Below are 16,145 nucleotides of genomic sequence, written 5' to 3' on the forward strand. Positions count from 1 at the left end.
GGCTGTAACATAACAAAATGTGGAAAAAGTTAAAGGGTCTGAATACTTTCCGAATGCACTGTATGTGATAAGGCTCTGAGATATTGAGCGTGTGAAATGCGCATTGGCAATTGTTATTGCATAGGCCTCATTGGGTGGTAGGCTACAACTGCAATGTATATTTTTTTGACATTAAATGTACTGTTAGATTAATACATGGCAACTAGCAGTGGGTATTATTTAAATTTAGCAACCTAGCTAATATGTTTTGAGTTTCCACTTACTCGGTTGTGAATTAACCCAAATAACTTAACCTGTGATATTAGTGCACATAAACATGCAGGCAAATTCATGTCTATTCATGTCGTTTTTCGTCATGAATCTTGTTCTGGAGGCAGCTCTGCAGAGTGGTCACTAGCGATCAGATTTTAAACCTTAACCACACTGCTAACCCTAATGCCTAACCCTGATCTTTAAATGATGACCAAAAAGCACTTAATTTTATTAATTTGTACAATATAGCCAATTTTGACTTTGCAGTTGGCCTATCTAAGAGGATATCGCTCAGTTCTGCCTCCAGGACAAGACTCAGGACAAACGTCAATCTGCTATTTTAACAGTAGAATATAACATTGACATTTTAGTCATTTAGCAGACGCGCTTATCCAGAGCGATTTACAGTAGTGAGTGCACACATTTTCGTGCTTTTACGTACTGGTCCCCTGTTGGAATCAAACCCACAACACTAGCGTTGCAAACGCCATTCTCTGCAACTGAGCCACACGGGAACAACAATAGGCTAATTGTCAATCACTGGAAAAGGGTGCACATTAAAATATTTTCAATCACAACATGAAAAGATTATAAAACAACTTATTTGTTGAATTCCATAATTTTTTTATGGTGTGACGCTGCGGGAATTTTTTTTGAGGCGACTAAAACATGGGCTGGTGTCACCAGTCATGTAAAAATCTTCTCAGTGTGAAATAGTCACCAATCGTCCTGATTGTGATGTCATGTTGTAAAATATCTCCCAGCGTGAAAATGTTCCCAGTTCAATAATTGCACGCGCTGCTCTTTATGTGGACCGCAGAGCTCGTGCGGATGTTTCTCTCACACCCTCCCTTAGCGTCCAAGTTTTTGCAATCGCAAAAAATCTCTCCTCAGCACTTTGACACGCGAGTCCGGGTGTTTATATGCAGACCTCACGCCTCAACAAGGTTCTGATTGGTCAGTGGCAATACTCCTGTCCACCATTGATTGGCAGATGTGTGAAGCAAATACGCGTGCCCACAGAACAGTTTTTCGAGGTCCGGGTAGGGTGTGAGAGAAACATCCGCACGAGCTCAGCCGTCCACATAAAGAGCTGTGCGAGCAATTATTGAACTGGGAACATTTTCACGCTGGGAGAAATGTTACATGACATCACAATCACAACACAATCAGGACGATTGGTGACTATTTCACACTGAGAAGATTTTTGCATGACACCACCAACTGAAAAACTTAGTGCCACCAGGGGAAAATGTTGGTCTGATGAGCTGCTAGCTCTAGCCTGGAACTCACAGCACCGTGGTTCTGACTGCTGCGGCTCCTGCTGCTGCTAGGAAACTCACTTATCTCAACCCATAGTCACTCTCACCACCACTCTAATTTATCTCAGAACTTCAGGGAAATTAAAGAGATGGTTCTCTTCTCCCTGAATAGCTCAACATTGACCATACATGCAACGGCCATTTTTTAAATTATTATTATTTTTTTTTTACTTAATGTGTTTATTGCACATAGCTAGTCATCAGCATAATGTGGTCTGTAGCCAGAGGTGTTGCATTTCTGCAGGAATCTGGGGGTTCTGGTCCCTGGCTGGTGCATGTTCAGTAAAATAGTGGCCCACATACTGATAGGGGCCAGTCAGTGTTGGGTGGGATGAGGGGGAGGATTGCTCAGCTGTTCCTATTGTTTGGACAGCAAGATGACCTTGTAGGGAAGTCAGTGCTATATGGTGATCCCACCCCTCCAAGCCCAACGCGCAGACACTCTACCCATCAGCACCCTCCATGGCCTGGGATTCCAGACACCCAGCATGGCATGTGGCATTTTGTTTGGGCCTGGCCAGCGTTTGCTGTCGCTGTGGGGTCTTTCGGCCATTGTCAGGTCATCAGGAGGCACAATGTCTGTCTGGGTCTTGGATGAATGAGGCGGAGGGAATAGTATGTTAGAGTGCCAATAAAGACTAAGGGTATCAACCAACAGCTATTAAGCTACTGCAATTTTCGGCTGGGTTGCATTGCCCTTGCGTTCCAGTTTTGAACTGCACTGTGGCAGCTAACCTTGAGGCATGTCCTGCGTTGACTGCTGGGAATCTGCGCTATGCTGTCTGGTTATAGAAGTCGCGGTAAAGGTGCAGACATGCTGGTCTGACCCCGGAGAGACTGTTAAGAGGAGCCACTAACGAGGGAGAGATTGACCTTAACACCAGGGGAAAGTGACAGAAACATGAATACCCTTCAGAGCTTCCTCTCTTACCGTGGTCACAGACTGTAGCCTTGTCCACAGCTTCACATTACCACATGTGGAACAGTGCATTAGAATATTAAGAAGACTGCTGTGTGGAGAGGGAAGGTGGGATGAGTCATCAATACTCCCCTTTCATTAGGCTAAGTATAGGGATTAGCAGGCAGAAGGTTTAAAGGTAGACTCGGCTAAATGACATTGCCATGAGGAGCACCACAGATATTGAGCTGAGCGAGATGCAAGACTTCACTCTCAGTCACACACAGTATCTGCGCACGTGCAGGGGTTCGCTTCATGCGGTTCACAACGTGGTAGCCACGGGATGAAAACAGTGGAGAAGTTGAGCCTCGCACTTCAATGCTCTTAGTTGTTGCGGAAATTGACCCACTATGCTGTTTACTTTCTGCATCTACGTCATATCGCTGAGTCTACCTTTAATTACAACCTTTTCATGGTGTTGATGGCAACAGAACGCACTAAGTAATGGGATAAGGAAAGGACCATCCAGAGGTCTTCTTTAACTAATAATTTAAATGTCTGAGATGCTACAGTGCATTTGGAAAGTATTCAGACCCTTTGACTTTTTCCACATTTTGTTACGTTACAGCCTTATTCTAAAAAATATATATCCTCATCAATCTACACACAATACCCCATAATGACAAAGCGAAAACAGGTTTTTAGAAATGTTAGCAAATGTATTACAAATAAAAAAACATAAATACCTTATTTACATAAGTATTCAGACCCTTTGCTATGACTCGAAATTGAGCTCAGATGCATCCTGTTTCCATTGATCATCCTTGAGATGTTTCTACAACTTGATTGGAGTCCACCTGTGGTACATTCAATTGATTGGACACGATTTGGAAAGGCACACACCTGTCTATATAAGGTCCCACAGTTGACAGTGCATGTCAGAGCAAAAACCAAGCCATGAGGTCGAAGGAATTGTCCGTAGAGCTCCGAGACAGGATTGTGTCAAGGCACAGATCTGGGGATGGGTACTAAAAAATGTCTGCATCATTCATAAATGGAAGAAGTTTGGAACCACCAAGACTCTTCCTAGAGCTGGCCGCCCGGCCAAACTGAGCAATCGGGCGAGAAGGGCCTTGGTCAGGGAGGTGACTAAGAACCTGATGGTCACTCTAACAGAGCTCCAGAGTTCCTCTGTGGAGATGGGAGAACCTTCCAGAAGGACAACCATCTCTGCAACACTCCGCCAATCAGGCCTTTATGGTAGAGTGGCCAGATGGAAGCCACTCCTCAGTAAAAGGCACATGACCGCCCGCTTGGAGTTTGCCAAAAGGCACCTAAAGGACTCTGACCATGAGAAACAAGATTCTCTGGTCTGATGAAACCAAGATTGAACTGTTTGGCCTGAATGCCAAGTGTCACGTCTGGAGGAAACCTGGCACCATCCCTACAGTGAAGCATGGTGGTGGCAGCGTCATGCTGTGGGGATGTTTTTCAGTGGCAGGAACTGGGAACTAGTCAGAATTGAGGGAAAGATGAACGGAGCAAAGTACAGAGAGATCCTTGATGAAAACCTGCTCCAGAGCGCTCAGGACCTCAGACTGGGGTGAAGGTTCACCTTCCAACAGGACAACGACCCTAAGCGCACACAGCCAAGACAACGCAGGAGTGGCTTCGGGACAAGTCTCTGAATGTCCTCGAGTGGCCCAGCCAGAGCCTGGACTTCAACCCGATCTAACACAACCCGATCTAACATTGGAATACATTTGCCAAAAATTTTTTACCTGTTTTTGCTTTGTCATTATGGGGTATTGTGTGTAGATTGATGAGGGGGGAAAAAACAATTTAATCCATTCTAGAATAAGGCTGTAACGTAACAAAATGTGGAAAAAGTCAAGGGGTCTGAATACTTTCCGAATGCACTGTATCTGTCTACTGTATGCATGATTTGAATTATTCAACAGTACAGATGTTTTGCCCAGCATAAACTCACCGTACAGTTTGTTAGGTACACCCATCTAGTACCAGGTCAGACCCCCCTTTGCCTCCAGAACAGCCTGAATTCTTTGGGGCATTCTACAAGGTGTCAAACTTTCCACAGGGATGTTGGTCCATGCTGACGCGATGGTATCACGCAGTTGCTGCAGATTGGACGGTGGTACATTCATGCTTCGAACAGCCCGTTTCATCTCAGCCCGAATATGCTCTATTGGGTTGAGGTCTGGGGACTGCACAGGCCACTCAAGTAAACTGAACTCGCAGTCCTGTTCCAGGCAATGTTTTTCCACTCAATTGTCCAGTGTTGGTGATCGCATGCCCACTGGAGCCGATTCTTCTTGTTTTTAGCTGATTGGAGTGGAACCCGATGTGGTCGTTTGCTACAATAGCCCATCCGTGACAAGGATCGACGATTTGTGCGTTCCGAGATGCGTTTCTGCACATCACTGTTGTACTGCGCCGTTAGTGGTCTGTTTGTGGCCCGCTTGTTAGCTTGCACGATTCTTGCCGTTTTCCTTTCGCCCACAAGACTGGAATGTTTTTTGTTTGTTGCACCATTTTCGCTAAACCCTAGACACTGTCGTGCGTGAAAAGCCCAGGAGGGTGGCCATTTTTAAGATACTGGAGCCAGCGTGCCTGGCACTGACGATCATACCACGCTCAAAGTCGCTTAGGTCACTCGTTTTGCCCATTCTAACGTTCAATCGAACAGTAGCTGAATGCCTCGATGCCTGTCTGTCTGCTTTATATAGGAAGCCACGGCCACCTGACTCACTGTCTGTTGGAGCGATCCATTTTCGCGAATGCGGTGGTGTTCCTAATAAACTGGCTGGAGAGTGTAGAGGTCACTGATAGTTAGAAGGCATGTTGACCCCTGACCTCTATGTTCCTTCATATCTCCCAGCAGAACCCTGGCAGTCAGGCAGCATCTGTTCTAGCTCTCACACAGCACAGGCCACTGGTAGGCAGGACAAACATATTTTCAAGATTTCCCTTATATCATCAAAATCAATACATTTTATAGCACATTTTTGGGCTCATTCAGTAGTTTTTGCCAGATTTTTCTTTTTTTTTTTTTTTTTTTGTAACCTGTAAAAAAATGTTAAAGTACCATTTATATTCCTAAAACATAAGTTGAATATGATATTGTTGCTGCTTCCTTCATTTATAGCAGTGTCAACTGCCTCCTGTAGCTCAGTTGGTAGAGCATGGCGCTTGCAACGCCAGGGTTGTGGGTTTGATTCCCACGGGGGGCCAGTATGAAAAAATGTATACACTCACTAACTGTAAGTCGCTCTGGATAAGAGCGTCTGCTAAATGACTAAAATGTAAAAAATGAGTGCTTCTGAAATAGCCTCCTCAGAATAGCAGCTTTTCAGCCTTTTGTTGTATCTGCCATCAGCACCTGCACCCTCCGGATTGGACACAGAGAAACCTGCTGTGTCATGCAGTCATACACAGCAGGGCCTGTGTCATGCAGTCATACACAGCAGGGCCTGTGTCCGTCTGTCAGCTAAAGCAGTCGGTCTGTCTTCCTGGTGTGGCGGCCTTGCTTGGACCTACTCCTCTGTTGTAAAGAAGGGCACCCCTGTGAGTCATGTCTGGCACTGGTTCACTGACTCTTGAGTCTGTGCCTCTTGTTGCTACGCTGCCTGTCTCACTCTCCTAGGTGTGGAGACTGTCACAGATGTTTGGCCTGGTACCAAGTAGGATGTTGACATAAAGGGACAGATTATATAAACACACACTTCATCCAGAGCAGTCCTGCGGGCCAGTTGAACTGCACCAGGACAATGTCATGTGTGCCTTGTGTGCTTTTCACTCTTAGACTGTTGCGTTTCCTTTTTTTTTCTTTTCATAATGACATCAACAGTGTCATTGACTTCAACAAGTGCTATTGTAAACGTCCTCAAGCCATCCTCATTTTTCTCTCTAGTTCCCTCCCGTCCTGCAGTCGTAAGTGTTTCTTTAAAAAATGTAACGTCTCTTAGCACAGGAAGTATTACACAACCCTGAGGATGTGGCCGTTATACTTCATGGCTGAAGGGAAACATTTGACTGTGGTCATGTTCTTTCTGTTCAGCTTGGCATCAGATTGTATATTGAAACTCCTCCCAAACATGGCATCTTTCTTTGGCCTTTAGATATTATTCTGTAACAGTTTGCCTTTGTCTGAATTCAAGTAAGGCTGATGATCATTTGTTTTTTTCAGAGGAATGCCCTAAGAATTGTCAGACTCCAGCCACCGAAGTCATACTGTTCTGTCTGCTACCGCCAAGCCATAAGACTGCTTAACAGTTAATCAAAATGTGCTACCCGGACTATTTGCATTGACTCCCCTTTTTTTAAATTAAATGTTTTACCTGACTCTCGTGCAATGGCTCTCACACACACTACATACCCTCACACACACACTACATACGCTCACACACACAACACACACAAGCATATTGACGCCCCCCACACAGACACACTCACACACAGACATACTTTCACACTCTTCACTTACGCTGCTGCTACTGTTTATCTATCCTGATTGCCTAGTCACTTTTACCCCTACCTACATGTACATATTACCTCAACTACCTCATACCCCTGCACATTGACTCAGTACCGGTACTCCTTGTATATAGCCTCATTATTGTTACTATTTCCTTTTTTAATTTAGCAAAATGTTCTTACCTTTTTAACTCTGCATTGTTGGGCAAGGGCTCGTAAGTAAGCATTTCACGGTAAGTCTACACCAGTTGTATTCGGCGCATGTGACAAATAACATTTTGATAAACATTTATTTTATATTTCCCTCTGTGAGGTAGGTTGCCTGACCTTATCAGAAGTGAAACGCATTGTTCCACATTTAGACAGTTGAAAGATGCGATTGAGCTCTACACAATTCTTTCTGAGAAAAGCTGTCTCTCTCATGATTGGCCCATGGCCACTGACGGCCCAGGACTCCTGGCACCAGTGTCTGTATTAATATCGCCTGACACGTGCCCAACTGCACACCGTGGCGACTCGCTCTCTCTCTCTCTCTCTCGCTCTTTCTTTCTCTCTCTCGCTCTTTCTTTCTCTCTCTCCCGGTCTCTCTTTATTTCTATATCGTTCTCTCCCCTTTGCTCTCTTTCTCTCTCTCTCTCTCTCTCTTTCTTTCCTCTCAAGGTTCCAGTGTGTACTGGTTGTGCTAAGAGCCACTCCTGTTGCGTCGATGAGTTTTGGAAGGCGGGGCTCCGTGTCCGAGTGACAGCGTCTGGTATTATCTCCTCCACCTCCTTCCTGTTCAGTGGGGATGACGGGGAAACAGCTGCTATCATGTGTCCATTTTTAAACCTGATTAGCACATTGGGGGAACATATTGAAATATACTGAACAGAAATATACACTCAATTTCAACTATTTTACTGAGTTACAGTTCATATAAGGAAATCGGGCAATTGAAATAAATTAATTAGGCCCTAATCTATGGATTTCACATGACTAGGCAGGGGCATAGCCATGGGTGGGCCTGGGAGGACATAGGCCCACCCACTGGGGAGCCAGGCCCAGCCAATCAGAATGAGTTTTTCCCCATAAAAGGGCTTTATTACAGACACACATTCCTCAGTTTCATTAGCTGTCCGGGTGACTGGTCTCAGACAATCCCGCAGGTGAAGAAGCCTGATGTGGAGGTCCTGGGCTGGTGTGGTTACACGTTGTCTGCAGTTGTGAGGCTGGTTGGACGTACTGCCAAATTCTCTAAAATGACGTTGGAGGCGGCTTATGGTAGAGAAATGAACATTAAATTCTCTGGCAACAGCTCTAGTGGACATTCCTCCATTCAGCATGCCAATTGCACGCTCACTCAACTTGAGACATCTGTGGCATTGTTTTTTAGTGGCCTTTTATTGTCCCCAGCACAAGGTGCACCTGTGTAATTATCATGCTGTTTAATCAGCTTATTGATATGCCACACCTGTCAGGTGGATGGATTATCTTGGCACAGGGATGTAAACAAATGTGTGCACAAAATTTGAGAGAAAATTCTGCGATCTTTTATTTCAGCTCATGAAACATGGCACCAACACTTTATATGTTGCGTTTATCTTTTTGTTCAGTATAGTTTGCTATTTTGCTCTCCCCTCAAGGGCACAGGGGGATCCTGATGTTCAAGAAAATGTTTACCTTCTCCCATGGTCTTCACCAGTCTCCCTCTATCACACAGGTTGGGCATATTATTCCAGGACTCAGGTTGAATTTCATCACTGTATGTCCTGAAATGAAAGTTCATGTTTGCATAATTAAAAAACAAACCTTTTTGTCCTGGGATGGTTTAAAGTTGACTAAAGATGCACGTCTTGCTGTTTGTCTCCTTTGCGAGATGGTCTAATGTGTGGAGGTGTTTTTATTAGGGGAATTAATTTTGACAGGTCAGCCTGGTTAGCGGAATAAATGTAATACTATGTGAAGTCTCCAGGGCCCGGTTTCCCGATAGCAATGTAACTTTGGCATCTTAACTACGAGGGCAGAAAATTGTACATGCGTTTCCCAAAACGCCACGCAGAGAGAACGATCAATAAGTGCGTAATTGGAGCATGTGTCTCCTGATGGGATCGAAAGAAAGGCAGTGCTGCTCTCTGATCAGCTTTCTCCATTCAAATCTTACCTTAGCATTATATTTGTTCCACAATACTGATGACGGATCAGCTCCTAAGGCTGCAAATATTGAAGGAGCTTATTCTAATGCTTACCCTATTATAATGCACTAAATCAAGTATTGGCACATCACAATTGTTACACATTCAATATATTGAGGCAAATTCAGACCGTAGCCTACAATTAGCAAAATATAACAATTCATTGAACATGAAATGGATTTCAATATGATTGAAATAGTGCCTTTGGAAAGTATTCAGACCCCTTGAGTTTTTCCACATTTTGTTAGGTTACAGCCTTATTCTAAAATGGATTAAGTTGTTTAGTTCCCTCATTAATCTACACACAATACCCCATAATGACAAAGCAAAAACTAGTTTTAAGAATTTTTTGCTAATTTATTTTTAAAATAATAATAATTAAATATCACATTTACAATAGTATTTAGACCCTTTACGCAGTACTTTCTTGAAGCACCTTTGGCAGCGATTACAGCCTCGAGTCTTCTTGGGTATGACTCTACAAGTTTGGCACACCTGTATTTGGGGAGTTCGTTCTCTGCTGATCCTCTCAAGCTCTGTCAGGTTGGATGGGGAGCGTTGCTGCACAGCTATTTTCAGGTCTCTCCAGAGATGTTCGACCGGGTTCAAGTCTGTGCTCTGGCTGGGCCACTCGAGGACATTCAGAGACTTGTCCCGAAGCCACTCCTGCATTGTCTTAGCTGTGTGCTTGGGGTCATTGTCCTGTTGGAAGGTGAACCATTGCCCTAGTCTGAGGTCCTGAGCGCTCTGGAGCAGGTTTTCATCAACGATCTCTCTGTACTTTGCTCCGTTAATCTTAGCCTCGATCCTGACTAGTCTCCCATTCCCTGCCACCACCATGCTTCACCGTAGGGATGGTGCCAGGTTTCCTCCAGACGTGATGCTTGGCATTCAGGCCAAAGAGTTCAATCTTGGTTTCATCAGACCAGAGAATCTTGTTTCTCATGGTCTGAGAATCTTTAGGTGCCTTTTGGCAAACTCCAAGCAGGCTGTCATGTGCCTTTTACTGAGGAATGGCTTCCGTCTGGCCACTCTACCATAAAGGCCTGATTGGTGGAGTGCTGCAGAGATGGTTGTCCTTCTGGAAGGTTCTCCCATCTCCACAGAGGAACTCTGGAGCTCTGTCAGAGTGACCATCAGGTTCTTAGTCACTTCCCTGACCAAGGCCCTTCTCCCCTGATTGAGTCTTGGTGGTTCCAAACTTCTTCCATTCAAGAATGATGGAGGCCACTGTGTTCTTGGGAACCTTCAATGCTGCAGACATTTTTTGGTACCCTTCCCCAGACCTGTGCCTCGACACAATCCTGTCTCTGAGCTCTACGGACAATTCCTTCGACCTCATGGCTTGGTTTTTGCTCTGACTGTGTCAACTGTGGGACCTTATATAGACAGGTGTGTGCCTTTCCAAATCATGTCCAATCAATTGAATTTACCACAGGTGGACTCCAATCAAGTTGTAGAAACATCTCAAGGATGATCAATGGAAACAGGATGCACCTGAGCTCAATTTCGAGTCTCATAGCAAAGGGTCTGAATACTTATGTAATAAGTAATTTCAGTTTTTTTAAATACATTTGCAAACATTTCTAAACCTGTTTTCGATTTGTTGTTATGGGGTGTTGTGTGTAGGTTGCTGAGGAAATTGTTTTATTTAATAAATTTTAGAATAAGGCTGTAAGGTAACACAGTGGAAAAAGTCAAGGGGTCTGAATACTTTCCGAAGGTATAGGTCTATAGCCTATACTGTAAATAATGTAATGCAGTCATCTGTTTTAATTTGAAGCATCATTTTTACCCTTCGCTTGTTTGTAACAATTGCAAAGACATTGGGAACTTTGTATTTGTGGTCAACTTCATTCTGAAGTTTTCGGTGGTCACAAAGAGACAGAATCAAGATGTTTATGTTTAGCGTAAATCTTCAGTGTATAAAGTGACGCGGTAGGGAAAAACGCATCTAACAACGCACTTAGCTGTTCCACGAGTGGTCTGAGGCAGTCGGTAAATAACGAGCGTTTTCAAGTCCAACTTTATTAACGATGGTTTTGCGAAACAGCTTGGAGATTTAACAATGCTCCTACGAAGGTTCTAACTACGAACTTAGCCTTAAGATGCTTTTGGGAAACCGACACCCAGATCTGTAAGAGCAAATTTACGTGTTTATGAAGAACTGTTCTGCACGTTGAAATTGAAAGAAGAACCGTGCCTTAAACGGAGTGGTTTCACCATCTCCCAGCATTTATGTACTAATAGGTTGCTGAATCGGATCACCACAATTCAGATGTGGCCCAAATTGGCTTTTTTCATTGGGACCAGCCTTTTATGGCTCACCAGTCCTCCATTTCCTCCTCCTACTCTGCCTCTGCCTTCGTGTGGCTCAGCAACCAACCTTGAAATGAGCTATAGTCTGTCAGTTAACAGTGATGCTGAATAAATTGCGTCTATATTTCAGAGAACAGCTTGGTGGTCCGTTAGTCTAAGCACTCTATAGGGTGGGTCATTTTCGTAAAGTTCTGCTTACAGCACAGGTTTAAACTTGTTTATGGCATTGCACATGCATAACCACTTTGTCTTGAGAGACCTGTAACTAGATTGTGTCTGTGTTGTGCTACAATGAGTTGACATCATGGGCAGACGTTATGGAGGTCATATGTGTCCACTTTTCGCTGATTTGAAATGCATCATTGTCCATCTATGACATTTTAATCTATTTATCTCTAATTCTGTCAGTGTGTCTGTCTTCTTTCCCCCCTAGTTGGAGACAAGGTTCCTGCAGACATCCGTCTCTCTTCCATCAAATCTACAACCCTGAGAGTAGACCAGTCTATCCTGACCGGTAAGACACATGGCAGTTTGCTGCACTGTTTTCCCTATACTTAGGGTTGCCATGTCCATGGTTTTCCTGCGGAATTGGGCTACTTTGAAAACGATGTCGCGGGTGAAAATGTATTGTTCGCGGGTTGTGTTTTTTTGGGCTATTTCTAAGTTGCACAGCAGCCGCCATTGCATTTGTCTTTTTTTTTTTTAAATAATGTATTTCACTGGGACCTGCTGCTGACTGTTGAGAGAGCACTGCAGCAGGCAGCTTAGTCCACTATTGGCTGAGTCACATGAGTGAGAGGAGCCATATCAGCACGCGCGCACGTCGTGACAACTTTTTTAGATTGTAATTAGGGAGACACCTATTTTTTTTCCCGACCCTTTTTCCATAAAACATGGAAAGTTGAATTAAAATCATAACCCCAGATTTAAGTCCGTAGCCTATCCCTATTGAAATAACAAGTAAATCTTGCGAATAGGCCATTTTATAACGGGTTGTAGTCTTAACATCTGGCACAAAATAATGGCACAATTGCCTGAAAATAGCCTAACATTTGTATTTTTTAAGTTCATCCAAGTGTTTCTTGCTCAGAGATTTCGAGATCCTCTGTCCAACTTTCATCACTCAAACTCTCCTGTCGGATTTATCAATAGTTATGCGCAAAAGGGATTTATTTACCATTTAAACCGGGTTTGAGCCCTGAATGCTGATTGGCTGAAAGCCGTGGTGGATCAGACCATATACCACAGGTATGACAAAACATTTATTTTTACTGTTCTAATTACGTTGGTAACCAGTTTAGCAATAAGGCACCCCAGTGGTTTGTGGTATATGGCCAATATACCACAGCTAACTGCTGTATCCAGGCACTCTGCGTTGCATCATGCTTAAGAACAGCCCTTAGCCTTGGTATATTGGCAATATACCATACTGCCCTCATGCCTTATTGCTTAATCATAGCAGTCAAACTAGTTAAACCGACATCCATTGATGGAAATGATCTGTTGAGTTTAATAAGGGCGAATTATCGTTTCTCTTGCGACATATGCAAATTCCCTTTGTCATGTCATAGCTCACAATAATTATTATTTTGATGAAAGCCGAATGTTGCTTCTAATGTCATTACAAGTTACGTTGGAAAAGGGGTTTATTGTGGAAGTGTGGCAACTACTCTCTTGCTGTGAACATTTTTTGGCTAGTTAATCAGACAAACATGTAGGCCACACTCCCCTTTTTTAAGGCTCTCCTGGAGGATGGTTGGCCACCTTTGGTAGCCTATAAAATATTGCAACATTACAATTACAGCCAAATACGTTTTATGTCTTTTTATAAAATAATTCCCTCCAGGGCTCGAAATTAAGGGCGTCCCGTCGTCTCTGGGACGATAAAAAAATATGTCTACGGTTCAAAAAGGCAGAATCTGGGACAGTTCTGGGACGATAGAGCCTAAATTCATACAACCGCAACGGATCAGACCGTTTAGCTTAACATTGATTCGTTTTATTTCATTATATTATATTATAAGCGCAACAATGCGCACATGGCTGTAGGCTATGCGCGAATGTTCCAAAATGCAATTAGCGGGGAAACGCCGTTCTCAAAACGATCTAAAGATGCATAATCTAGCATGGGTTACTAATATGACTAGGATTGTGCCTTTGGCTGCTGGACAATAAAATAAAGTTGATTTGAATGAACCGTGCCTCGAATATGTCGACAGAATCAAGTCTTGAGACCTTAATGTTAATTACCCTTCATTGTTGGTCCCATGTGGCTCAGTTGGTAGAGCATGGCGCTTGCAACGGCAGGGTTGTGGGTTCGTTTCCCACTGGGGACAAGTACGAAAATCTATGCACTCACTACATATTGTAATTCGCTCTGGATAAAAGCGTCTGCTAAATTACAAATAAAAAATTTGATTTGTCAAACATGACTGGCGTTTACCCTATATTTATGTAATTAAAAGTCTCATTAAAGTTTGGCTACATTTTCTGGCGCCTCCCTCATGTCCGCATCGGTTTGGACAGGAGGCTGTAGCCAATATGCAGGTAGGCTTTTTTATTTATGTATATGAAAAATAGATTTGAATATTTTTCCAATGTTGGCCTCTGATCCAATTCTGATCGGAGTAATTGTTTGATATTGTGATAATTTTTTTGCTTGTCCTGGACAAGACAACAGGGCTCTACAGTGCGACCATTTTAGTCTCATATGCGCCAAAATAATTTGCTGTGCTTTCTGGAATTTTTATTTAGGAGCACCAGTGCACCTAGAAAAATGTAAGGATTCTAGCATTAATACCTCAAATATTTTTCGTTGTGCTCATACATTTCTTTGTCTGCACCTACATTTATCAACTTAGGCACAGACATGCTCCTTGTAAAAAAAGGTCAGCGTAGAGCCCTGCAAGAGGAATGAATGAACTGAGTTCACCTCTGAACTGGGTTTATAGCAAGGGTTTATTTCCTCTTGATCCACATGATTAGACGCTTTGCCCTGCATCATGTGCACAAGCACCCAGAGCGAGGAATGTTACACATTGATTGTGGCGTGGGAGTCTATGATTGAAGTTGATATCGTTTTTCCCTGTGGCTATAGACACAGACAAAGGGATATCAGTGTGATATATGACCTGCACTGGTCTCTGCTTTGATTCCAGGCGAGTCCGTCTCTGTCATCAAGCACACCGACCCAGTGCCTGACCCCCGAGCTGTCAACCAGGACAAGAAGAACATGCTCTTCTCTGTAAGCAACACTCTTCTCTCTTCACTCCTTACTGCTCCTTGTAGCGGCTGTATGATGATTGAACTCTCCACCATCAGCTAGTCGTTTTTGAGCTTCTCCTTCAGTTATTTGTTTAACGTTGAAGACCTGATGCATGGATCTTTAACATTTGGGCACAAATTATGCCAGCATCACTCGATATCAAACGTACTTAAAAAATACAGACCCTGCTATGTTATTTTGGTTTGTAAATATAGAGTTTGAGTTTCCATTTAGTCTGCTGTCCTCAAGCATTTTGTAGGACTGTGTGGCCATAATGTTCCACCTGTGTGTTTTCAGGGCACCAACATCTCATCAGGCAAGGCTATTGGTGTGGTGGTGGCCACAGGCGTGAACACTGAGATCGGTAAGATCCGTGATGAGATGGCAGCCACCGAGCAGGAGAAGACCCCCCTGCAGCAGAAGCTGGATGAGTTTGGGGAGCAGCTCTCTAAGGTCATCTCCCTGATCTGCATCGCTGTGTGGATGATCAACATTGGCCACTTCAACGACCCTGTCCACGGAGGCTCCTGGATCCGCGGCGCCGTCTACTACTTTAAGATTGCCGTGGCCCTGGCTGTGGCCGCCATACCCGAGGGTCTGCCCGCTGTCATCACCACCTGCCTGGCCTTGGGCACCCGCCGCATGGCCAAGAAGAACGCCATCGTCCGCAGCCTGCCCTCTGTGGAGACCTTGGGCTGCACCTCTGTCATCTGCTCCGACAAGACTGGCACCCTCACCACCAACCAGATGTCTGTCTGCAGGGTGAGTCTGGCTGTTTTATTTGTCTTGCTTTACACACTGACTAAACAGAGGTCTGCCTCTGAAATGGCTCTGTTGCATTACCTTGCTGTGATTGGGTTTGAGATAGTGTGAGCAGAAGGTTCTTTGTAGTGGAGAATCAAGAGTGAGATGTGTTACACAAAGGCGGTGAGGCAGCGACGCGCTGCGGCTGTGATCTACATTCAGCCGTTGGGTGACTGTTCAGCCGCGGTGCTGTTGCATAAGTGACCTTGCGTCACAGCTCTGCAAAGCATCCAGCCCCTCCCTCCCTCCCTCCCTCTTTCTGAGTGGCTCTCCAACACACTTCCAGCTCTGTCCCTGAGCAGTGAGACATTTCATTATTCATTGAGCGTGTTTATTCTCTTTTTGTTGAATATGCACAGAACTTTGCATGGAACTGCTGACTCCACTACATTAAAACATTTGTTTTTTCTGGATGAGAGACTCTTTATTGGCCAGCGGCTATTTATTTCCCAGAATACATTTATTTTGATCTAGCATTCCAATGGGTCTCTATGGTCTATTTTAATGTCTTTCCCTCTCTAGTCACTTCCCTTCTCCTCTGGCGCAGACTGAAATTATTAGAATGGATGATGCCATTTTGGCCTTAATGCACTAGTAACTACTAGTCATCATATCCTACT

At 44.0% G+C, this 16,145-nt stretch overlaps 1 protein-coding gene across 1 annotated transcript in view; it reads left to right on the plus strand.

Annotated features, from left to right (window-relative positions):
* Positions 1 to 16,145, plus strand: part of LOC311144546 (sarcoplasmic/endoplasmic reticulum calcium ATPase 2-like) — a 36,270-nt gene that overhangs the window by 12,155 nt on the left and 7,970 nt on the right. Inside the window, exons 6-8 of the mRNA XM_084180576.1 lie at positions 11,890 to 11,970; positions 14,615 to 14,700; positions 15,019 to 15,483. Coding sequence (XP_084036702.1) covers positions 11,890 to 11,970; positions 14,615 to 14,700; positions 15,019 to 15,483 — 632 coding nt within the window. The remainder of the gene's footprint in view (positions 1 to 11,889; positions 11,971 to 14,614; positions 14,701 to 15,018; positions 15,484 to 16,145) is intronic.

This window comes from Coregonus lavaretus (genome assembly GCF_964263955.1).
Source record: "Coregonus lavaretus genome assembly, chromosome: 17".
NCBI classification, from domain to species: Eukaryota; Metazoa; Chordata; class Actinopteri; order Salmoniformes; family Salmonidae; genus Coregonus; species Coregonus lavaretus.